Source organism: Rhamphochromis sp. 'chilingali' (assembly GCF_963969265.1).
Source record: "Rhamphochromis sp. 'chilingali' genome assembly, chromosome: 15".
Lineage (NCBI taxonomy): Eukaryota > Metazoa > Chordata > Actinopteri > Cichliformes > Cichlidae > Rhamphochromis > Rhamphochromis sp. 'chilingali'.
In genome coordinates, this window is record NC_137942.1 from 13,236,329 (window position 1) to 13,260,769 (window position 24,441).

Below are 24,441 nucleotides of genomic sequence, written 5' to 3' on the forward strand. Positions count from 1 at the left end.
TATATATACAGATATATATATATATATATACAGATGAGATATATATATATATATATATATATATATATATATATATACACAGATATATATATATATATATACAGATATATATATATACAGATGATATATATATATATATATATATACAGATGATATATATATATATATATATATATATATATATATATATATATATATATATATATATATATACAGATGATATATATATATATATATATATATATATATATATATATATATATATATATATATATACACACATATCTTGTATTTGTTGTATTTCACTATATAATCTTTCCTCTGTAAGCCCAGTGTGGTTTGCATCATTATAATAATGTGTGGTTTTGATGTACATAGAGCAAGCATTGCATAAGCATTAATGGAAACTAAGCAGTCATATACTGAATATTACTGGACTTTCACTCTGTTATTGCTTAAGAGAAAACAGAGATATAAAATATCTGATTCTTGGAGCTCTGAGATGGAAAAGCTCAGTGCAATGTGCTCGGCTTGGGCTGCTAACTTATGATAGTCCTGAAGATGTTTAGGAATCCACTGAGCACGACTAGGAGCTGCAGCTCCCCATATTCAAAGGGCCAGGTGTGGTTCGAAGTATCATTGAGTCTTGGTCCTTCTGTGAAAATACACATATGGATTATTTTCACATGTGATGTCATAAAGACGGGATGTTTCGTGATTAAAAATAGCACTCACCCTTGTCAGACCTTTGGCAATCAAGGCTATTTCAGTGGGCTGGTATAAACAACTTCGTGCCTGACCATTGTAAACCCCATATGGAGACGTTGGATTTGTGGATTCTGTCATAAAAAATGTTATTTTACAGTCATTACTGGATTCATTTTGTTGTCTGTGTGCAATCTGTTGCAAAAACCTAGAGCCACTCCCAATTTTTTAAAATTATTGCGCTTCCAAGGAGCTACACTTTCTTAAAATTGTCCAAGTGATGTTGAGCATCAGTTGTCCATTCTTTCTGAAGTTTTTTTTTTTTTTTTTTAAATAAACAAATTGATGCCCAAAGTGCCTTTAGCCAGAGGTTTTGCATATCTCAGCATGGTATAAGCATATATGTGTATGTGCTTGTATGTAACGAAATTTGCTACATTCAAACTGGCATTGACGTGGATGGAAAAATACAGAATGGGACATTATATATTTCAGTAATATTGTGGTCTGAGCCTCAACATTACTGAAGCAGTTTGGGTTTGGGCCAGAAAAACATTCAAATAAGGTACAAATAAGGTACAGCCACACAGCACTGTTGACAGAACACTGTCCAAGACTGCGGCAAAAGTAAATCCAGTCAGAGTTCGAGAAGTATTTCTGAAGTCTACTTAAAGAAATGACAAGAACGTTTGCCTAAGAGAATCCAGCCTTTGTTAAAGAATAAAGATGGTGATCCAAAACATTCTCCTTCAAACTCGTTAGAACTTTGCTACTTGGCTAACATACTGTCTTGGCATGTATGTTTGTACAGTCATATGAGGTGGCTCAAGACTTAAACCTAAAAACCATTATTAAACCATTATTAACAACTGAAATGGCACAATTTAATACATCTGCTGTTTGAAATTGTACAGTGAAGAGAAGAATCAATATATTCAGCATTACTTGGGAAAATTAGGCACCACACACACCCTAGATATTTCCTAACATTGAAGCAATCTGTACTATGTGCCACATACTTTAAATGATAACAGTATAATGTATCCTGTATTGGTATCGGCTGATACCAGTTGGGGTCCAACAGTTAAACCTGATCATTGATCTCAATATTTAGTGTGTTGAGAATGTAAGGTTTGCGAGCAACAGACTTCATATTGCAATGCAGTGATTCTTCGCAATGGCAATATGCTTTGTGCTGATAATGTGGGTTGTGGATAAATAGGAAAGTGGTATACAAAAACAGCAATTTTCAAAATTACAAAACAGTAAACTGGAGAAGGTGTACTGTAGCCAGTGTGGGTCTTCATTTGCTACACTGATGCATTATGTAATATACCACGCAGTGCTTGTTATCAGTTTGGAATAATCCAAACGTGTCTCAATAAAATTTAGAAATTAATTCCTATTGATTACTTAATTACTACTTAATAAAATGTATTAATTCTAATGATTCTGTACCCACCTAAACAGTATTAAACTGCTGAACTGTGAAGTTAATGGCTGACCATAATGTGTTATGCTGTACCTGGTTCATCCATAGAAAAGGCTTTATTTTCTACGTAGACATGCTGCGGGGTGGGCTGTGGCTCCTTCAGAATGTTGTCGTAAACCAGGCTTCTAGCAGGATAGACTTCTTCCCCATCGGGTTGTTCCTTGTTTGGGTCCTCCTGGGTCAATAAACAGATTTCTGGAATTGCATAGAACAAGAGGAACACCCAGGCATTTGACACCACGGCTATAGCCATAGTCGGATCGTCCCAGCTGGAATTATCAACTGCTCGGTTCCCATAGATGTACATGACAATCCAAGCTATCCAAAGTGCCAAAGTGAGGACTCCTGTGACCAGGATAAAGGCTCCATCTCGGCGCCAGTGCTTTTGCTTGTGTGTTAGTGAGGGCACAGACGTTAGCACCACAGCTGCTATCAGAACCATTACATATATAAGAGCCATCACAAAGTCCCGGCTGACAAAGCTGCAGGCCAGGTCAGGAACACCGAGACCTCTGAGTGGGCTCCTGGCCACAGTAATGACAAGCCACTCGGTGTTGATGATCACCTCGACAAGCCAGAGAGCCAGGGCTCCCAGCCATAACATCCAGCTCCTGGGCCCCTGGCCTCCCCTTTGCAGCAGGGCAAGCCACAGCCCATGCATCACCAGGCAGGCCAGACAGCCTGAGAACAGTACTCCAAACAGGTACCTCCGTGCAGCACAGGTAGTAGAATACTGCTCCACAATAAAGGCAAAACTAAGTCCAAACAGACCCAGTGTGAAAACTAAAATGCTGGCCTGCAGGCCCACCATACCCTTTCTCTTCTTGTCTGTCACAAACGGTAAGCTAGCCATGAGAATGACGAACAAGATAAAGGCAGTCAGCACACCAACAGCAGCAACAGCTTCCACTACGATGCCCCATACTGCTGTCAGGTCACACAGATTATAATATATGGAGCTCACATCACCACCACATCCTTTTGGAGCACTAGTTGGGTCCATCGCTTCACTGCAAAAAAAAGAAACAAAAATAATTTGATTACTTCAACATACATGTTAATGTTGTAGTTACAGATTTCATTAATAACATCCCTGATTATTACAAAACAAACTATTGGTTTAAATTGCAAGTAATATTACTGTAATAGTTTAATATTGCTCACACAGTAATATTACTGTGTGAGCAAGTTAAATGGTGCCATGCATATACAGCTGTGCCATTCCACTGGAGTTTCAATATGAAAATGACCTCATTTCTATTTTATGGAGTTTTAATGTGCCATACTAATTACTGTAAATTCAAATATTCATTCAGGTCTCTAAAGAATCCTGGAATTATGTACTGCATTCCCTGGCTGTAATTACAAAACTGAGTCATTCTACACAGAGCTTTAGTCACCGCTCACTCTATAGCCTCCTAAGACCAGCTAATTAGGAAAAGCAGCATTTCAGCATTTTACCATGACACCTAATGAGTATTTCCACACAGTATCCCTGTTCCAGTACGCACACAGGTGTCATTCAGGAATCATATGTATTTTAATAGCAGAATGTATAGTTGTAGGTGTACATTTTAAACCAGTTATAATTGAACGGCAACTTAATTATTGTTTATTCTCTTCTTCTGACTGTAACTGTAATATAATAATTAAAGGACACGACATTCAAAAATGAATATGCTTTTTATGCGAACTTTCTGACTGTGAAGATTTCAGATAAAGGTGCCTGTGTGGGATGAGAACATCGTCCTGCTGCTTATTTAATAATTATATTACACCCAGTGAGTTAGCTTAGTTAACTAACCACAAAAACAGGACATGCTGTTTAAAGGACAACAAGTTGTTTATGATTATTTATATAACAGAATCGGAGAGACTTAGAGGGGGAGACAGTTATGATGTTATAAAAATAAAAGACAAACAGGTTCAATCAGGAGTCTTTGCGTAATAACACGAGTCTCTTACCAGGATTGCAATGAGAGCTGTTCCGCTAGCCTCTCCAACAGGTAACAGGTAGATTCAGTCCGATAAAGATTACTGACCTCCGAAAAGGAACTTCCCTTGCACGAACGAGTTGATTTTTTATTGGTGGTAGTAGTTCATCTCCATTTTTACAACACTTCTTGATGATTCGACCAATAATTTCTGTGCGTCAGGTGTTGACTTTTGTTTTGTTTTTTTTCGGGCGGGATCAGAAACGGACCTCCATCGGCCACTCCTCTTTTATTCAGGCATCTTATAGTGACCTCACAGGTAGTCCCAACGAAGTAGTTGCTTCTTTTAGTTGTTATTAATATTCTGTAAAAGTTCTCTAACGACTAACCTCAAACCACCCTGCTCCTTCCCCAGCCTCTGGTATCTACAGCTTTGCATATTCTTTGAGATTAGCACCCGGCCTACTTATTTATTTCAGGCAGCTTACATCCAAACAAAGGGAGCACTCATGTATACAGGCTATGCGAAGTGGTATGACCCATGCAAACACGCCGATCATCGATGACTTTAACAGGTTTTGTAATTAGGTCAATTTTGAGATTAGCCTTGAAATACTCAGCTCCTGCGCATACAGCAGCGTTTACAGTTGCCTATTTTGCGCTCCTATTGTGGAATATAATGACTCACATTCGTATTTTGGTTCAGATGATTAAATCCAATACTGCATATCAAATTTCTGAAATATAGCATTATTATTGCCCAAATGTCTAGGCTACTTTAGAGCAGTTACAGTTACAGGAGGGACTGTATGGTAAGCAGAGCCACCTGGTGGCATCAAGGCTGGGCTGAGTCCTGTGTTTTTCAAACAAATTGGATTACACAACAAAATAGATCTTTCTATTGATCCGTTGTACAGTAGGACATGTCAGTTAAAAAAAACCATAAGATAAATAAGCACATTAGTGAAGGAATTGATTTTAAGCTTTTAGACTGTCAGTTTTTCAAAAAGCTCTGCTTTATTTTATCTTCCATCAGTAACTTTTCCCCCCATTCCTGAAAGTTATTCAGTGGTGTTTTATGCCATAGTCTGTGTTTTCAAGTGGTTGCAGATCTGACAATTTATAAAACATAAACATGATTTTGGGTCAGGGGGTTAAACATGTTTTCAATGTTGTGTTTCTCTTTGCACTCTTTTTTTAAAAGCAGTCTCTTTCTCCTCTAATTTTAATAAACTACAAAAAAAATTTTTAAAAAGTAATAAAGTTTTTGTTTTTTAATTCAGTGTAATATAAGAGTAAGCGTCTCCTCACTGGCTTCACTGGCAAGTACCAAGGTGGACCTATTGAAGACAAACTATGGAGGACGTAATCGGCTACAATAATCAAAGCAGGAGAAAACTGAAGTCTGCAATAAATGTTCACAATTATTGGTTGACAGTAGAGGTGTGAAGTTTTTCAGATAAAAGAAACACAACTGGATGAGCTGTGACATAAGAAATTAGAATCAGAATACTTTATTAATCCCAAAGGAAATTATATAGTTACAGTAAGTACAGAACAGACTGAACTAAATTAAATAATAAAATACATTTCAAAGTTAAATATAAGAAATAGCTCTAATATATACAAATAGCTCAATTAGAAATATCCAGAATATTATCAAGATTAAATATATATGATTGACATTTTACCCTAAACTGAAAACTATAAAACTTTGCAACTATTGTACTGTGTACTGTGCATTAGATGGAGGAGTTGTACAGGGATGAGTGATTTCTTGTGTTCTTCAGTCTTGCATTTGGGTAATCTCAGCCTCTCACTGAACCTGCTCCTTTGCAAGCATGTCATGGAGTGGATGGGAGGTATTGTCAAGCATTGTCCTTATCTTGGACAACATCCGCCTTTCCGAAATCACCTTAAGGGAGTCCAGCTGTATCTCCACAAAATTCCTGGCCTTGCAGATCAGATTTATTGAGTCAACCTGCCACCTCAGAGAAAATCATGACAAATGTTAAAATACCTCAGCCGCTTCAGAAAATAGAGGTGACTCCATTCCTGTAGAGTGCACTGGCACTTTAACCCTGTCTAGTTTATTATCTATGTGTACTCTGAGGTATTTACAGCCCTCCACACTGTCCACATCGACCCCCTGGATTGAAACAGGGGGTCACAGGTTTCCTGGTCCTCCTAAAGTCCACAATCAATTTTTTTGGTATTGTCACGTTGAACTGCAGATGATTCTGCTCGAACCACATGACAAAAAGGAGTCCACCACAGCCCGGTACTCCATCACATCACCCTGACTAATGCATCCAACCACCGCAGAGTCATCAGAAAACTTTTAAAGATGGCAGGTCTCTATGGTGGCTGAAGTCTCAACAATCCAGGACACAAGAGAGGCATTTATTGCATCGCTGTCAGCTGATCACCCAGGAGGGTTGGCCTGATACTATTGAATGCACTGGAAAAATCGAAAGAGATGATCCTCACAGTACTCACCGGCTCGTCCAGATGGGCATAGACACAATTGGTAGATGATGGTGTCCTCAGTTCCGAGGTGGGGCTGGTAAGCGAACAGAAGCAGATCCTGATATGGTCTGACAATAGGTGGGAGCTGCTCAAGGATAAGTCTTTCCAGGGTTTTCACGACATGGGAAGTCAGTGCCACGGGTCTGTAATGGGGGCCACTGAGACGTGGCATCTTTGGTACAGGAACAGAGCATGACGTCTTCTACAGTAATGGGACCCTCTGCAGACTCAGACTCATCATGAACAGTTTATAAAAGACTGCACAGGCCTTGAGGACATGGGGACTCACCCCATCTGGTCCAGCAGACGTGCCTGAGTGGAGTCATCTCATTTGTCTCTGAATTTGTCTCTATCTGCTTAGACGTAATTCATATTCTTGCTCAGAAATAGTCAACTTTTGTGCATTAAAGCATCTGAAAGTTTTATGCATTTACATTCATTTAACTTTTTTTTTTTTTTGAAAATTCATGACTGTCTTGTTTGAAACCCTGGCTAACTGATGCTTTCCCTCCCTGTTTAGAACAAGGGTAAGGTCATCCAGGGCACCTTGCTAAAGCCGGCTCTGGCATCCAGCCTGTACTTAACTTATTGTTTATACTGCGTGATGGAGCCCCCCATGGTGCATTGATCTCTCAATGGATCTTGTCCCCAGGGGTGCTCTCACAAATCCAGCAGTTTGTCAATCCATCCTTTTGCATTTTGGTCCGCTCAGATTCTTAATAGGAGGTTAGATCGAAGGAGAAAGCAATGTGACCTAAATGAAGGACATGCACTTTTCAGAGCTTTAGGCCTACTTTACTGTGAATTCTGCTTGCATATACCAAGTTCCTGAACTGGTAAACCAAGCGAAACCCAGTTAATACATAAAAATATTCATAATATTTACATGCAACAAAACAGGCTGAGTAGTTGACATAAGTCTCAGTGTGATGTCTATATTTTCTGTCTAAAGCTAAAACAGACTGAGATGATGAGATGCTACCATATATAATCCTGTACCCTGTCTGTATTGTCTTGTCCAGTTTGTTGCAGCAGACCTCATTAGGACACCTCAGCTGCACTGCTCTCCTTTGAGAACATGTCAGGTTATTCATAGAAGTGGCTCAGGTTTGGGTCTCACAGGACATCTCTTCTCCTGCATTTTTATTGCAGCCTGGCAGCCCTCAGCACTTCACCACAACCCAGTTCCATCTGAAATGGCCGCTCTCCTCGTCTTTCCGAAAGTAGGTAGATGGGCATAATTTTTAAAAACACTCATCACATTGTTCTATTTCACTGAATATCGCAACTAATGATCTTGCAATGATCAAAAAACACCCAATCTATATATTTCAAGAATAGTTTAGCAGAGATCTCAGTATTGAAAGACCCATCACTGACAAGCAGTTCAGTACTAGCTGAGTGTTAAATAAAGGTTAATTTAGATGAGAATGCAAACATCTCTTTGAACCCAGGGGACATGATTGAAGGAATTATGTATTGTTGTCATGGTTGCTATCTTACATCAGAACCTACTGAATATAGGTGTACCCCACCTACTCTGTGTTTTTTGTAATTCTCTACTGTCACGTGGTTAGCTCACTTTTGAATCATTATAGCATTTAATATTGATTTTTATAGATGGGAGGTTAGTATGTTCCCTGCAAGCAGCAAACCATTACCTCCATATCTAGCTGGTATTTATACTAGATACTCTCAATAAGTACGCCACACTTTGTGGTGCACTGAGTGCACCTGAAAAGGAAGAAAAGGGAAAAAGTTTTACAAGTACTTAATGATGCACTGGGAAGTCTCATAAAAGCTTATTTTACATGCCCTTTGACGAAGAGCAGAAATTCCAAAGCACATGCAAAAAAAGTCCTGATTGGCACTTGAGTTTGATAGACAAAGCTTGCCTCAAATTGATGCGCAGACCCAGCACCAATGAAATTATCCTCACATTAGTATGATTAACATGCCATCAAAGAAATAATTGCACTCAGCTGAAAAATGGTCTAATAAATGGATTACGAAATTTGATTAACTGCAGTTGGTCACACACATTAGAAACTCAATTACTTTTGACAGATAGTCTCAATGCAACCTGCAGTAATTAACTGATAAATTACACAGCTCTGATTATACTGAACTTAGGTACCATAAAAGAACATTTTCAGCCCAGAGATCTGCTGCAGTTTAAGTGCCATTAAAATGTGAAACTGTGTTGTTATTGATTCTTAATAGTGGCTAACCCCCACTGACTTTAAACTAAAAAACATTAAGCTGAGTCCTTGGCTGGCCCGGTGTTGCAGATCAATGCCATGTAACATCCAAAAGGGAGAAATTCAAAATCAAAGCTGTCGCTATAGCAACGCCCCTGCCAGATTCCACCAATCAATGGAGTCCGTGGGGTTGTGAGATGCGCCGGGGAAAGGCCAGCGTCCTACATAAAGAGTCCAGGACAGGGAGCCGGGCATCACACAGGGCAACACACCTTTCTGCACACACATACGACAAAGGCAAAGCAGTGAGAAGAAGAAGGGTTAGGAAGAACGGAAGAGTGGAGAAAAGGACAAAGGAAGAGAAGGAGGGAATAACTAAGAAGATATGGTACGCTCATGTGAACAAGAGATTCCTGCCTGGGTCTGTGTGGGCACCCTGCTACTCTTGATCCACTCTGTCACAGTTAGCGGAGGTAAGATAGCAAATTAAAATCAGTAGTTTGAATTTTGCTACTAAAGAGTCTTCTTGCCTTTACATCTTTTTTTTCCCCACATCCTACACTCTAAGGGAAGCTGTATTGTTCTATTTCAGTCCAGCTCCCCCCATACAGTCATGGGTAGTAGGGCACATCATGAATGTGTGGCTCGTGCCCAGCCTCAGGGCAAAGGAGGGGTATTTATCTGTTCCACTCATCCTGTCCTCATCTGTTTGTGTGCCGGGTGCAGTGAAAGACGGGCAAGTCCATTTGCCACTAGGCTTTGTGCCAGCACAGTAGTACAGCAGAGTACAAGTGCTGAGAGGGAAATCTCCTCTACTCCTTAAAAGAAGGGCTGATTGTGACAAAAGTTATCGAAGGCCACATTATGCTGCTGTTTGATGTGTGTACACAGACTCATTTAATTCTTATTTATTAATGTGTATAAACCAATTCATGTTGATAGCTTTTTTCAAGCTTTAGTAGAAGAGGCACTACTTTTTAAGTTGTCTACTTTTAACTGAATTTCACATTTGTTATTCTTTTTCTAAAGAAATTCTGCAAAAAGATGTAACAGCCATTGTGGGTCTTGGGATTTATATTTTTTAATTGATCACACCATGCCAGAATCATTTGTCAATACACACTCCCATATACTCAGCTGGATCACAGTGCTGGCTGGCTAATTGGAAAAATGTTACTTTGAAGTGGGAGCTCTTGATTGCAGTGGAGAAATAAAGACTGTGATGCATCCCGGGAAGCCAAGTGTGCTCCCCCTTGTGTCTCATTAAACCCCCAGTTAACAGGCCAAGAAGGCTGCTGATGGCTGTGGCAGAGCAGAATGGAATCAGCGACTTCTCATGCTGAGTCTTTCATGTATGATTCTCCAGTATGTGCCACTTGTATTTATGCTCAAGAGGACCCATAGAAGAATCCATCTGCAATGGGGCTGCAAACTCAGGATTCATTTTGGTGCACCTGGTATCTGATGTTGTCTGAGTCAGCCACCTGGCTTGTTGCTCTCGCTCCCTATTAATTGAGAAGAGAGGTAGAGAAGGATGTGCAAGTCTGCTTTTCCCCCCGGCGCATTTTGCCAGTTGTGGTTTAGTCGAAAGAGGTGTGCTATTCCAGTTCTAGATGTGTCAGATATGATTTAACTTGTAAGAAAAAGATAGAGAAAGAATCAATCTGTAATCAGAGATGAATAATACATTTTCTTTAAAAAAAAAAAAAAAAAAGCTCAAGTGATTGTTGAGTTTCTGAGAAGTGGAAATCATCTTGCACTATTTTTTCCCCACAGCTGCCCTGAAGCATGATGTGGCATTGGATAGTGGAGCCACAGTGCTAAATCATACTATGAATTTAGTGCATCGTATGGAGACCCTGCTGGCCCTGGGAAACGGCAGTGATGTCACTCTCCGTGTGGAGACCATCAACACGGACGAAGTGAAGGTGATCCAGGCACACAGCCTGGTTCTTACCCTGCAGAGTGATGTGTTTGAGGAGCTGCTGCTCAGCCGCAACACCAGCTCTGTGGTTCTGAGGGAGACGCCTGACTGTGCAGCCATCTTTGAGAAGTTTGTCAGGTGAGCGGGACTGTCAGATGCCACGATTTATTGAGACTGATTTGTTACTGGGTCATATCGTTGATGACTAAAAAGATAGACACGTTTCCTATTTTTCCTTTCTTTTCAGATAAGTAAAATGCTCCATCTCCATCTCTATTCTAAAATTACACTTGCTCTTTGAGGCTTGCAGTCTAAAATCAGAGAGTGTGGGCTTTTTTCAGTGACTCAGATGCGTGCAGAAAAAAAGATTCAAAATATAGTATGCCCCACAGAAATGTTCCTTTCTTTTAACAATGCTTTCAAAAAATCTCTTTGCAGGTATCTGTACTGTGGTGATATTTCTCTGCGGCTAGATCAGGCTATTTCTCTACATAAGTTGGCAAGCAAGTACCATGTGTGGGGCTTGCAGGAGGGTTTGACCCAATATATGACTCAACATCTCTCCAGTGATTCACCCACAGGCCACGTGGTTGGTTGGTACAACTATGCTCTACAAATTGGGGACATAACCCTGCGGGACAGCTGTCTGCAGTACCTGTCCTGGAACCTGTCTTCTGTGCTGCAGAGCAGAGAATGGGGCTTCATCAGTGAAGATCTTCTCCTCTCCTTGCTCCAGCGTTCTGACCTCATTCTGCAGAGTGAGCTGGAACTCTACGAGGCACTGGAGGGATGGATTAACCAGAACCAGCCTGTTCGTATGACAGTGGAGAGTGCCCTGAGGGCCGTTCGATATGGCATGATCCACCCTCAGCATCTCTTCCGTCTTCAGAAACATTCCCCCCTCATGGTGAAGTATTATGAGTCAATCCGTGATCTCCTCTATCTAGCTTTCCAATTTCACTCTGCCTCGCCTATCCAGCTTGCCAAGTACTTTGATGTCAACTGCAGTATTTTTACTCCCCGTAACTACCTGTCCTCTGCCTGGGGATCACCTTGGATCATAAACAACCCCACCCGTGATGACCGGAGCTTCAGCTTCCAGACCCAGCTTGGACCCAGTGGCCATGACTCCAGTAAGAGAGTGACATGGAACGCCCTGTTCTCACCTCGGTGGCTCCCGCTCAGTGCCAGGTCAACTTATACCGAACTGGGTGCTATGCAGCCCACCCGCACGGAGGGAGGTCGACCTCGCATCATTGTAACACCAGCCACTTCAAGCCCTGACTTTGCCGGTGTGAGTTTCCAGAAGACGGTGATTGTAATGACAAAGCAGCAGGGAAAAGTGGTGGTCAAGCATGTCTACAACTTCCACCAAAGCACAGAGGAAGCTGGGGATTTTCTGCTGGATGCTGATCTGCAGCGGCGTGCATCCGAATACCTGATTGACAGCTCCCTCTATCTGCACATTGTAATAAAACCTCTCTACCATACCCTTCTTGTTGCCAGGAAGTAAAAACAGGAATTCACTGAGGCCTCATCATCAGTGATCCACCCACACAATCACATGCACATATTCCAAAGTACACTCATATCACAATACATGTGTATGTGTCAGATCTGTGACAATTCCAGTGTTGATTAGTTTGTGCATTTTCTTGTCTTCCAACTAGTAAGAAAAAGATTTGTCTCATAAAATAAAGGACTCAAAATAACAGCTCATAAACTGCTCAGCAGTGATTATTACAGTAATGATGATGGGTTTTTCATGTTTTCATCCATATTGAGAAACAGTGTTACTGTACTGTATTTATCTGTTTTTGTGTGGCAGTTTTCCCCTTAAATGTATTCAATCTATGTGATCTAGTAAGAGAAGCAAGGCTGACATGGTTAGAACAGAGTGATAGTGGCTTCATCAGGGTGTTTAATATGGAGCTACCAGAGAGAAGGAAAATATTAAACCACAGAGAAGATTTCTAGATGTAGTGAAGGACATGCAGAGGGTTGGTGTGGTAGAGGAGGATGCTAGGGAGAAGATGAGATGGAGGTGGATGATCTGCTGTAGTGAGCCCTAACGGGAAAAGGTAAAAGAAAAAGAATACGAAGAATATGTTTTTTAATAGGCCAGTAGACGTTTTCCTTTAAAATAAAAATGTTATTGAGCTTACTTTTATGCATTTTCTCATCCAGTACTCTGTAATGAAACATTTACTACATGGCACCCAATTCCTGTGATATGCTCCTGTTTGGATCTTGCATGCCAAACAGTGGAAACTGAAGTGAAATCCCATTATGAGTGTTCCTTAGAATAATATAGTTGACTTGCAAGACTGTAGAGACTTTAGGATAATTGCAGCAATTTTAATTAATTTTTCTTCTTCTTCTTTTTATTGTTACACTTGAATGTTGCCTATCTTTTAAAGAAAGTCCCTGTGTGATTCTCCTGGAACAAATAAAAAAATCTGTATGAGAAAACACAATTAGAAAAGAAATGTATGTGGTGACTAGTAAGGATTTCCAAAATAAACTTTGATAAACTAAAATTAAGGTAATCTTTTCGTGTGGTTTTTTTTTCCTTGGGGGGAGGGGGGGGGGTCTTAGATTACCGGGAAATTGCCTGGAAACTACAGTCCTCGTGATGCTTTGCGCGCGGCCGGACGTACGTCATCGGAACCTTCAGCTGTCAGACTTTGGCCACCCTGCAGGTTTTGTTAGCAAACTAACGCGAACTCTGCGACTTTATTTAAAGTTGTGCATTCGTCTGCTAACCGATTTTGGATCTTAAAAGCTGGCGATTGAAGCGCAAAGCTTGCACGAAGACGAGGCGACTCGTTTTTAATCGCTGCTAGCTCTTGCAACACAAGCCAGCGATATACTGAGCGGGTGTAAGAGTAAATGCAGGGAGGGAGGGAGTAAAAAAAAAAGAAAAAAAAAAGGCAAAAGTCTTTGTGCTTCCCTTCCCCCTCATCAAAGCGAAGGGGAAATGTCTCTGTCCAAAGGAGGTAAGTGTCTTTGTTTTGCTCTCTTTAAAAAAATACTTAAGTAAATAAATAGCCGTGCATTTATTGGAAACGCCGACGGGCAGTTTGTGGGGAAGTATTTTAGCTAGCTTTGTATAGGAAATGTAACCTTACCAGGTGGAGAGCTGCATGTATGAGAAGAGGGAAAAGAAGCTAGCCAGCAGGTCTCTTCTTCAGCTTCCTATCGTTATACCCACTCCTGACATCCTGGTATCTCGTGGTAGCGTATTCATCACTAACATATTGAAGGCGCTTCCACTCTATACTTTATGTGATTAGTATTATGGCTAAAAGAATACCACCGCGTCGCTTCGTTTAACTTCCCGTGTTGTGGTTAGCTAACAGCATTTTTTTTAAAACAAAAAAGGACTTTCGCCAAACTTGCCCCTCAGCTGGAAATCACAACGCTGCGCTTACCTCCCGTGTTTCTGTAAAGTAGAGCACACTGGGATTACAGGTGTTTATATTTTTAGTACCCCCCTCCTCTCTCCTGACTTATGAATCATCTATTTTTCGTCTCCTTTTGTTTTGGTCAGTCTGTTAGCGCAAAAGGTATTTTTAGCCTCGCGTCCGTGAAAATACCTTTTGTATTTTTTTGTGCGTGTGTTTGTGGAGTTTTCCCCCCTCGCTGTGGAAATTCTTTTCTTTTTAAAGCAGGCGGCGAGGCTAAGCAGCCAGGGCCAGTATCACAAACAAAAAAAACACACACCTTGGGGAAAAAAAAGTCAAGGTTCTTCCTCTGCGTCACACAGTGCGTGATGATGATCATACCGATGATGTCAATTTACATCTCAAGTTGACCGCTTGTGTTATTACACTATCGCGTTAGCGTTACCAAGACTGGGAGTGCTCGGTGTTTTTGAGACGGCCGGGTTAGATTGGCTGGGTGCTATTCAGACAGTCTCAGCCTTTGGCCTACTATAGCATGTTTTGACTTGCAGCAGTCTGTTGACAGTTCATTTGCTGCAAGCAGATAGCTGCTACACAGGTTCTGTGCTCTTATTACTGCGTGCAAAGCGGGTTGTGGAAGGATTTTTTTCCTTTCTTTTGGCCACTACAAGGAGTTGTACTTTCCCCGGTCAGTGGCGGTGTGGGTCTAAGAGCACTGCATGGCATTGTGGAGGCATGTTTGGAGATTGGGTTCTCTCTAACACACTGATAGGGTTGTGTGGAAGATTATCTGGGCATGAGTCATCATTGTCTTTATATGGACCCACTCTAAGGCTGGAACTTCCTGATGGTGACTCGCTGCACAGCTATTGGCACTTTGATCCCATGCACAATCCAGAAATTCTTGTTCACATTATGTATAGCATTGCTGTTCTCTGGGTATTTTCCACTGAACATCACTGGATTTCTAAGAATTCAATATACTGTTTGTAGTGGTTGACCTGAATGAACATCTTCCTGTGTATGAAAAAAAAAAATAATGCAGAATACGTCTAATAATTGCTTATAAAGCAAGTCTTTAGTGCAGACACTGGCATGGTTCCTTTTATGGTTTACTTCTGAAAAAGGCACAAGTTTCTGGGTAAGCACTAGGATTTTTTCCTCCCTAGAAACACTCTCTATTCAGAGCATTTCTGAGAAAATGTCTGTTTCCATAATTTTTTTTTTTTTTTTTTAATTCCACATGCAGCTTGATATACTTTGACTGTGTTTATTGTCATGGCACTATTGTGTCCTCTGAGGCTCAGTTTGCAACAGGGACAACAAGCGAGCCAACTGAAATGACCTCATATTTCCCAAAGGGTCCTGACAGTTTTTGAGTGTTTAAGCGGATGTGTCCCGTCTGACTGGCTGTGACTCATATCCCACTGCCCTATGGTTGCTACAGGGTCACACCGCACACCACATGCTGTGTCCCCAAACAGGACGACTACCTGACAGGAGATCATATTCCAAAGCCACTGAAACGTCACTGCACATAACTCCCACATAACTCAAACTACAACATGCACATATATCTTATTGCTTAGGTAGTTTTTCGCCTGCTGCAGGAGGTCATTGTTAAATGCATTCGAAAGCTTAAAATCAGCTTTGGTATTTGAGATCTGTCAGTAATGTTGCCCTAATTTTGTTGCATGGGGACAGGCTTGTCTTATTTGTCAGGTCATCAGAAGACTGTGAGTGCTCGCGCTTTATCCCACGCAGAGGAAATGCAAAATCTATTTTTGACCGAGCATGTGTGAGTAAATCACACTCAATCTCTCCCTACCACATGAGACTACTGTAGTCTGTCCAGACACTGCAGGCTTATTTTAGGGTTGCAGCACAAAATGGATGTGTCTAGGTTTCATTGGTTGGCTATAGAATCGTTGTAGAAAGTTCACTTCCCTTCCAGCTTGAGCTACCAAAGGAGGGGTTTACCCAAACATACTTCCTCCACACTGTAGTGGTGTGACTCAGTCAGCGAAAGCAAGTAACAACGACAGCTAAAAAATCAAAGTTTTCGCCAATTGTTGCTGTTTTTCCTTTCTAAAACTGAAGGTGACTTACTTGCACATTGAACTAGTTTCTCTGAACTATGGTTAGAACAATTACGTCACATCCTAGTGGGCGAAACTATGGCCTCGCAGTCCCAGCGCACGCAGATAAAAGTAAACAAGGTCTTCTGTTTCTCCTCTCAAGCCTGGAACAAGAGCGAGCATGCTCGACACAAGTGTCAAGAGGAGTCGAAAGCTATTTTCCTGCCCTTGTTGTTCCTCGTAAGCTCGGTAGCTGTGTCATTCTGGCAGAGACTCGCAGCCTCTTGTGGGAAGTCTCAGAGGCTGCTGGTAAACTGTGTTTATGAATGGGTGGCTGTCAGGGAACTAGAAGAGGAACCTCCCACAGCTGCAGAGTTTGGACCATAGTTTGCTCTCCACACAACAAAAAAATGTACAAAGAACTTGAATTTGTTTTTGTAAAGAAAAAAAGGAATGATTGTATTGGTTAAACACGCAAAACACGCCAGGAAGGAAGGCTTGATTCCACTGTACCCCTCACTCCCCCGCTTCATTTGAGTCATCATACCAGTGCTGATTAGTCATTTAGTCCACCTTCTCTCTATGGAAGGGCCTTAGCTTTGGGCACACCTAATCTCCAGTTAGATAACAGGTCATTTGCTTTAGTTTGCGTAAGCGGAAGGCTACAGCAAAGTGATTGACTTTTAAAGTGCTCTTTACTATGAGAACAGAAAAGGAATTTAAAAAAAAAAACATATCAATAAGCAAATGTGGATTATTAATAAAAAGGCAGTAGTTGAAACGAAGTATTCTGAACCTCAATTTTCATATTTTGTTGTGCAGACGATGGCAGCTTTACACTCAGTGCCAAATAGCCTTTTAAGTTTTGCAAGAAGAGATGAATAATTGCTCCACTGGAAGGACTGCTAATTATACAACTTGTGGTTTCTACTGCATACAGTTTTCTTGATCACCACGTACTGAGATGGCAATGTTTTATTCATTTGTTTTAATGGTTTTGCTTTAAGGGAGGAAGAAAAGCCATGGGCTGAAGCTGGCCAAAGAAGTTTTTGCAACGCCACCACCAGAAGTAACAGCGTAAGGCTATTTTTTAATATTGAGATAGTGAGCCATGCTTCTCAAAGTTGGCTCAAATAGATTGATAAATCTCAGTTACATTACAACTGAGCATAGAATTGCTGTTGCTTATTTATTTCCTGTTTTCCTGCAGGCCCCCTCGAGCTCTTGACTCTATAACTTGTGTCAAAATTGGAGATAAGGTAAAGGTGGCTCTGTGTTCCTCAGAAACATGCAATTCTATTGATTTTTCCTGAGCTAAATACATGCAATGTCACAACTTTTCACTTCTTGGTCTAGAACTTTGTCGTGAAGGCAGATGACTTGGAGCAGATTGAAGAGCTGGGGAGGGGAGCATATGGTGTGGTGGACAAGATGAAACATGTGCCCAGTGGTGTTATCATGGCTGTCAAGGTAGGCTGCAAAGCTACTACTCTGGCTACCTGATTTATCATCTCTGTAAATGCACTGTGTTTTTAAAATGCTAATATAAGTGATAGATGTATCCGGTATATGACCTCAGCTTGTAAACACTTGGAGCCTTCCAACTCAGTGACTCAATGTTTGAGGGGCAATGTAGATATAAGGAGCGCCATGGACAATTTGATTTAAGCTATACCTGCCCGAGTTCATGCATTTATTACAGATTTCTCCCATATTGGCTTCCCTTCATTGGCTCCTTGTTAAATCAAGAATTGAATTTGATATCCTTCTCCTTAGGTCTTGAATAATCAGGCCGTGTCATATCTTAAAGACCTCATAGTATCATGTTACCCCAACAGAGCACTTTGCTTTGAGACTGCAGGCTTACTTTTCTAAAAGTAGAATGGGAGGCAGAGCTTTCAGCTATCTGGCCCCTCTCCTATGGATCCAGCTCCCAGTTTGGATTCGGGAGATGGACACGCTCTCTATTTTTAAGGTTGGAGTTAAAACTTTCCTTTTTGATAAAGCTTATAATTAGGTCTTGATCAAGTGACCCTTAACCACCCCTTATGTATGCTGGTATAGAGTCAGCCTGCTGCAGGACTTCATGTGATGTACTGAGCACTTCTCCACTTACCTGTGTTTATGCACCATTGCAGCATGCCATTGCAGTTTTGTCTTCTGGCTCCCTGAGTTTGGGTTTTGTCCCATCTCTTTTTCCCTCATCCTCCAACCAGTCACAGTCAATGGCTACCCCTCCCTGTGCCTGGTTCTTCTGAAGGTTTCATCCTGTTAAAAGGGACATTTTCCTTATCACCATTTCAGAGTGCTTGCTTGTAGCGAGTCTTGTTGGGATTTTCTGTCAGACACTGTTGGGTCTGTACCTTAATGTAAAGCACCTTTAGGTGACTGTTGTGGAGCCTTGGCACTATGTAAATAAAGCTAAATTGAATGGTGCTGAAACTGCAAATCTATGATATTTGTGTCACCAGAGGATCCGTGCCACAGTCAACACTCTGGAGCAGAAGAGGCTGCTGATGGACCTTGACATTTCCATGAGGACCGTGGACTGCTTCTTCACTGTGACTTTCTATGGCGCCCTATTCAGAGAGGTGAAGCTAGTGTTTAAACGTCATTCGTGTATGACTGTGCTGTGCACTGTGTGTTTCTCACCTTATTAATGGTCGATCATCTTCTTGGGTTTTTTTAGGGTGATGTTTGGATCTGCATGGAACTGATGGACACATCTTTGGATAAGTTCTATAAGAAAGTTATTGAGAAGGGCAGAACTATTCCCGAGGACATCTTGGGCAAGATCACGGTAGCAGTAAGTCACGTCCTCGACATTTTAAAGCCAGTATCACTAAGATTAGGTGGATGCACATGTGCATGCAAATACTCTAAAGGAGTAGCTCACTTTCCTTTTCTCTAGAACAAATGCTTACTTTCTTTTTAAGAGGAAGATAAGTAGAATGACAGTTTGTGGTTTTGCTGGTGAACAGCAGCTGGGCGTAGAGACTTTCTAGAATCTTGCCACACGTTGAGGTCGCCAGTCAGGCAGAGCTACAGTTTGAGATGCTCAGTATGGATGCTCTGATAAGCGTTTGTCAGAACATTCTCACAAGTCCCTCCAGTTCTGCAAACATTTTACATTTCTGCATGTGTACAATTTGGAAAAAAATCGTAACTTTGATGTGTGCAAAACCCCAAAAATACAACAGTAAGAAAATGGTTTAAACAGCAAATTTGAATTTGTGTTTTTTGCAGAGCATAAGCCTCGTTTGATTGCTGTGAAGCCTTTAAAAAAAAAAAAAAAACTGAGAAGTTTAAGAGTGATAAAGTTTATGCAAAGCACAGTGTTGCATTGAAAATAGATATGATTATGTGGTGGAAATCACTGCACGGGCTATGCAAGACTTCAGGAAGCTTTTAAAAAGACTCATGAGAAACTTTGTTGAATTATGAAAACAAACACAATAAACGTGGCACTGAACTGTTACATTATTGTGACATTATTGTTTTTAGAACTACACAATTTGGTCTCTTTGTTTCCACAACACACACACAGACCAAACACTACCATTAAAAGTTATGCAGCACAGTGGGAGAATGCACAACTTTTTTTCAAACTTGTTTGCATCAAATTGTAAATGAGCATAACGCAACCTCCTGTTTGTAAATTTTCCATATCAGATATGTTTTATGTTCAAATAAATGTTAGGTATGAATCATTTGCAAATCACCATATCCTTTTGCCCTAGCATAACACATAATATATATATATATATTCTTTTTCTGAAATTTTGTTATTTATTCTACAGATTGTAAAGGCATTAGAACATCTGCACCGTAACCTGTCAGTGATACACAGAGGTAATCAAAAGATCAAATCACAAATGTACAGATTTTTCTCATCATTTTTAGTCTTGTATGTGCTCTCTTACACTCTTAACTATGTTTCTCACCAGATGTAAAGCCCTCCAATGTTTTGATCAACACCTTGGGCCAAGTGAAGATGTGCGACTTTGGCATTAGTGGCCACCTGGTGGATTCAGTGGCTAAAACGATGGATGCAGGCTGCAAGCCCTACATGGCGGTGAGTGAGGACTGTCAGAGCCTCTGCTGCCCAACAGTCTAAGCTTTCAGACATCCTCCCTGAAATGTCAGCTCACAAAACCAGAGCATTATTTGAAATAGTCTTGAAAGTTTTCCTATTTTGGATACTTCAGAATGTTCAATGATTCTAATTCATGTCTGACTTTGAGATTCATTTTTTAAATTCGTTTATTAAAAAAAAAATAGAAAAGTAATGATCAAATATTTGTACCACTTATCTGTTCTTAATGTTTTCTTTTTCAGCCTGAGCGGATCAACCCTGACCTCAACCAGAAAGGCTACAGTGTCAAGTCGGACATATGGAGCCTCGGTATCACAATGGTGAGCGGAGCTGTACATGGAAATTTGAATCTTTTCTACCTGCACGCAAAGAAATGTTTTCAAAAAGTAGTGCTGCCTCGTAGCATCCACTGACTTACCTTTTTACTCGCATGCGGATAAAACCACTTTTAAAGGTTGCAAACCGTCCTTTTTCTGTTAGATGATGAATGCTTTTATGTGCTCTGCTGCTTCGACTTTATTTTGGATCCACACCAGTCACACAGATGGCAACCACCACACTCACAATGTTGGTTCAGTTTTATGTAATCATCTGTCCATTGTCCTGTCAATCAGAGCAGTTAATATGTCACAAAAATAAAATGATAAACTCAATTTTCTTGTCAGAAATCATGAGAACGAATATGCAAACAATGGCAGGCTTCCTCGGGTTGATTTGTGTAACTAACCATTTGGTGAGATACAATGCTACCAGCTAATGCTGAGTCATGGTGACCGTTACGCTTTTGATAACCGAGCCACACGGATTCCATTTCATTCGGCTGATAATAGTAGTTCATGGTGGTTTCAATTAATATATAAAATGGCTTACAGATTGCTAGAACTTTTATTAACTCGTTTTTACTTTCACTCCTAAATCTGATTGCTCTGACATGAAGGATACATCTCAGGCTTCTCAGTAAAAATTGGTCTAATTCAAGACAAATGCTGATTAAATTTTTTTTAAATCAATTTTTTATGTTGCATGAAACCATTTTTTAATTTTTCAGCAAAGTGCTGGAAACATTCCTCTGAGAATTTTGTTCGTCTTGACATGTTGGCGTCACAGTTATTGCAGATTTGCCAGCTCTGCATCCTTGAAATGAATCTCCCGTTCCGCCACGCACCAAACATGCTCTGTTGGATTGAGACTCGGTGACTGTGGAAGCCATTTGTCCTGTTCAACCACCAACTTGAGATGGTTTTAGCTTTGTGACATGTCAAGTTATTCTGCTGGAAGAAGCATCAGAAGATCATAACAGGATAAAAATGGTCAGCAGCAATACTCTGGTGGTTTGTGGCATTTTAATGCTGCTCAGTTGATTCAAAGGGATCCAGTGCAACACTTTTAGGATCCTCCAAATTCTGACCCTACCATCGAATGATGAAGTAGAAATCTTCTATTGCTCAATTTTGGTGTGCCTGTGTGAATTGTACCCTAAGTTCCCTGTTCTTAACTGACAGGAGTGGCCTCCACTATGGTCTTATGCTTGCTGGATTTTTTTTTTTTTTTTTTTTTTTGTTCCATAGATCGGGAGTGTTTTCTTAAATACTCAAACCAGCCTGTCTGGCACCAACAGCCATGTCCATCCAGTTCTGATGCTTGGTTTGAAGTGTTTACGTGCCTGAATGCACCGATGCCATGTGATTGGCTGATTAGATATTTGTATTGGTGAGCAATTGAACAGGTGTACATAATGAAGTGGCCAGTGAGCGTAATAAAAGTTTCCAATTGTGCAAAATTCAAATTCTGTAGAAAGACATTTTGCAAAATGTGCTGAGTTTCTGCAAACATGAAAGTAAACCAGTACATGTAACATGTAATCATGAAGTTGAGCTGTAATGAGTACAGTATTTGTTGAATTCTCCTTTCTTTTCTTCCTAGATTGAACTGGCCATTTTGAAATTTCCCTACGAGTCATGGGGAACTCCCTTCCAACAGCTCAAACAGGTGGTGGATGAACCTTCTCCACAGTTGCCTGCTGACCGTTTCTCCCCAGAGTTTGTAGATTTCATCTCTCAGTGGTGAGTTTCACCTTAGATGGCAATCATTACCTTGTGCTTTAAAAAAAAAAACAGGAAGTAAACACTGAGATCCAGCAGGGGTCAGTGTTTGCCGTTTGTTTAATGAAAGAGGTGGAGGAGAGTGTTTCTGTGTGTAACAGGACATGAGACCATGCTCACACATTTTAGTGCTTCTTTTGTATAGTTTTTGTATAAAATTGTTATTATTTTTCTCACTTTTGCATTTCTTTTGTTTTACAGCTTAAGAAAGAAGCCCAATGAACGACCGGCTTATACAGAATTGATGGTTAGTTGTTTGTAAATATTTGATCACTTTCTCAAAAATTCTAAACACCTGTCATGTAACAAGCAGTTTTGCCGCCATTAGCATTCCTGCCATGAAGATCAGTGTCTCATTCTTTTTTTTGTCCACAAGAGGGCAGCCTTGTTCTTTTAACCCAACGAACCTGTTAAATTATGTGCATTTAACATGTAAATAACAAGAGAGCTGTAAGTAGAATGTTTTCCTGCCATTCTGAAACATTATGTATTTTCTATTTATATGTATGCAGAAACATCCATTTTTCACCCTGCATGACTCCAAAGAGACAGACGTGGCCAGTTTCGTCAAGGTCATCCTGGATGACTGATGTGGTCACTCCAGGCTCCGCCTCATCGGGGATAGGCGGGACCTCTCAGCAAACGAACCTATGGCCTACCTTTTTGTGAAAACTCACTGGAATGACAGACTCATGCACCCACACACAACAAAGGGGGTGACCCAAAGACTGACAGCAGCCCAACAGCACTGGAGTTGGACAGCAGTGGTGATATGAACTTGTACGGTCAACTGGAGAGGTTTTAATTCACTCTTCCCAAGCTTCCTGTGTGAGCAGTTATGCAGTACGACAAATATGAACTCACCCCAATTTGTTGTTCTTATCTTGTTCAGTCCCCCTCCAAAAAATCCTTATTTTAACTCTTTCTCTAAAGCAGACAGAGCCAGCCTTTATTTGTTTGTGACATATTTTATGCATACTTTCAATTATATCTGCAAAACCATCAGTTAATGTGTATGCTGTTCTTGTACTGAAAGCTATATTTGCATATCCGTTTGTATCCGTTTCAATACTGTAGCTCATTGAAAAGTGTGAATTTTACCACACTAGGGCCTTACTGGTCAGCTCGGATCAGGTCTGACCTGGTTGCTGCCCACGTGTGATTGATCAGTGCAGGGGCTCCAGTTGTTGCGGGCCAGGCTGTGTGGGAGGCTCCGGAGCCGAGACAAAACGCAAGAAATGTCAAAGGTCATATTCTGGATAAGTCGAGTCGCACAGATCTGATCCATGCAGTGGGCCCCTCCCCGCATTGTGTTTTTTTTGGGTATTACAGAGTTGGCTCCTGTGCTGCCATTGTTACTGCCTGGTGGTGTTCAGGGGTTTGCCTAATCAAGCTCACAGCTTCGTCTTCTATGTGCCATTTTGCAAATCGTTCTCATGACTTATTGCATTAAATAATTTGTGTTCTTTTTTGCATTTGTTCTTTCCTGTGTTTTGTTTTGTTCCCCCCCCCCTCAACCACCCTTTTAACCCCACCCCCTCCTCGTCTCAGTTCCTTCTTATCTTATTGATTCTGGTTGTTTTTGTTTTAGAGATCTTTTTATGCCTTACACAGGCAGTATGTTAGGGAAATAATTTATGTTTGGAAGATGTAAATATCTTTGCTTTGTTTTTTCTTTATAAATGTAAGATGACACTGTCCCAACCTGTCCCGGTGTAGATGAATGGTAGAGTGGTTGGATTAGTTTGTTTTAATGCAGTGTGACACGCATGCACACAAAACTCACAGGGCAAGCTGACTGGGCCAGGACTGATGTGCTCCACCATTCAGGTTTCTGCGCTCTCCTATCAGTACTCAAAGATGACACCCCCCCCCCCCCCCCCCTTTGTTCCCCCCTCCCCCTGGTCATCTTCATGAGTACTGGACCAAGATCCTAATTTTTTTATTTTTTTTTTTAAGTCCATGGTGGGCAG

General features: G+C 40.8%; 3 protein-coding genes across 4 annotated transcripts; 2 read left to right on the forward strand and 1 right to left on the reverse strand.

The window, feature by feature from the left end:
- Positions 1-273: 273 nt before the first annotated feature.
- LOC308411646 (G-protein coupled receptor family C group 5 member C-like) lies at positions 274-4,743 on the reverse strand. 2 transcript variants are annotated; one of them, XM_080905613.1, is made up of 4 exons: positions 4,163-4,743; positions 2,231-3,207; positions 736-839; positions 274-655 (listed from the first exon to the last, which is right to left on the reverse strand). In XM_080905613.1, the coding sequence occupies exons 2-4, from the start codon at positions 3,198-3,200 to the stop codon at positions 587-589; spliced, it is 1,143 nt and encodes a 380-aa protein (XP_080761739.1). In that variant the 5' UTR covers positions 3,201-3,207; positions 4,163-4,743; the 3' UTR covers positions 274-586. The 2 variants fall into 2 exon arrangements, with proteins under 2 accessions (XP_080761739.1, XP_080761738.1); XM_080905612.1 differs by having other exon boundaries at positions 274-839.
- Positions 4,744-8,248: 3,505 nt separating this feature from the next.
- Positions 8,249-13,209, forward strand: btbd17b (BTB (POZ) domain containing 17b). Its single transcript, XM_080905903.1, has 3 exons — positions 8,249-9,334; positions 10,638-10,923; positions 11,224-13,209. Exons 1-3 carry the CDS (start codon positions 9,247-9,249, stop codon positions 12,296-12,298), a joined length of 1,449 nt encoding a protein of 482 aa, XP_080762029.1. The 5' UTR covers positions 8,249-9,246; the 3' UTR covers positions 12,299-13,209.
- Positions 13,210-13,440: 231 nt separating this feature from the next.
- On the forward strand, positions 13,441-23,943 carry LOC308411059 (dual specificity mitogen-activated protein kinase kinase 6-like). The gene is made up of 12 exons (XM_080904771.1): positions 13,441-13,784; positions 17,278-17,347; positions 17,481-17,529; positions 17,627-17,740; positions 18,742-18,861; positions 18,960-19,076; positions 20,071-20,122; positions 20,218-20,345; positions 20,609-20,686; positions 22,290-22,429; positions 22,670-22,715; positions 22,981-23,943. The coding sequence occupies exons 1-12, from the start codon at positions 13,766-13,768 to the stop codon at positions 23,056-23,058; spliced, it is 1,011 nt and encodes a 336-aa protein (XP_080760897.1). The 5' UTR covers positions 13,441-13,765; the 3' UTR covers positions 23,059-23,943.
- Positions 23,944-24,441: the final 498 nt, after the last annotated feature.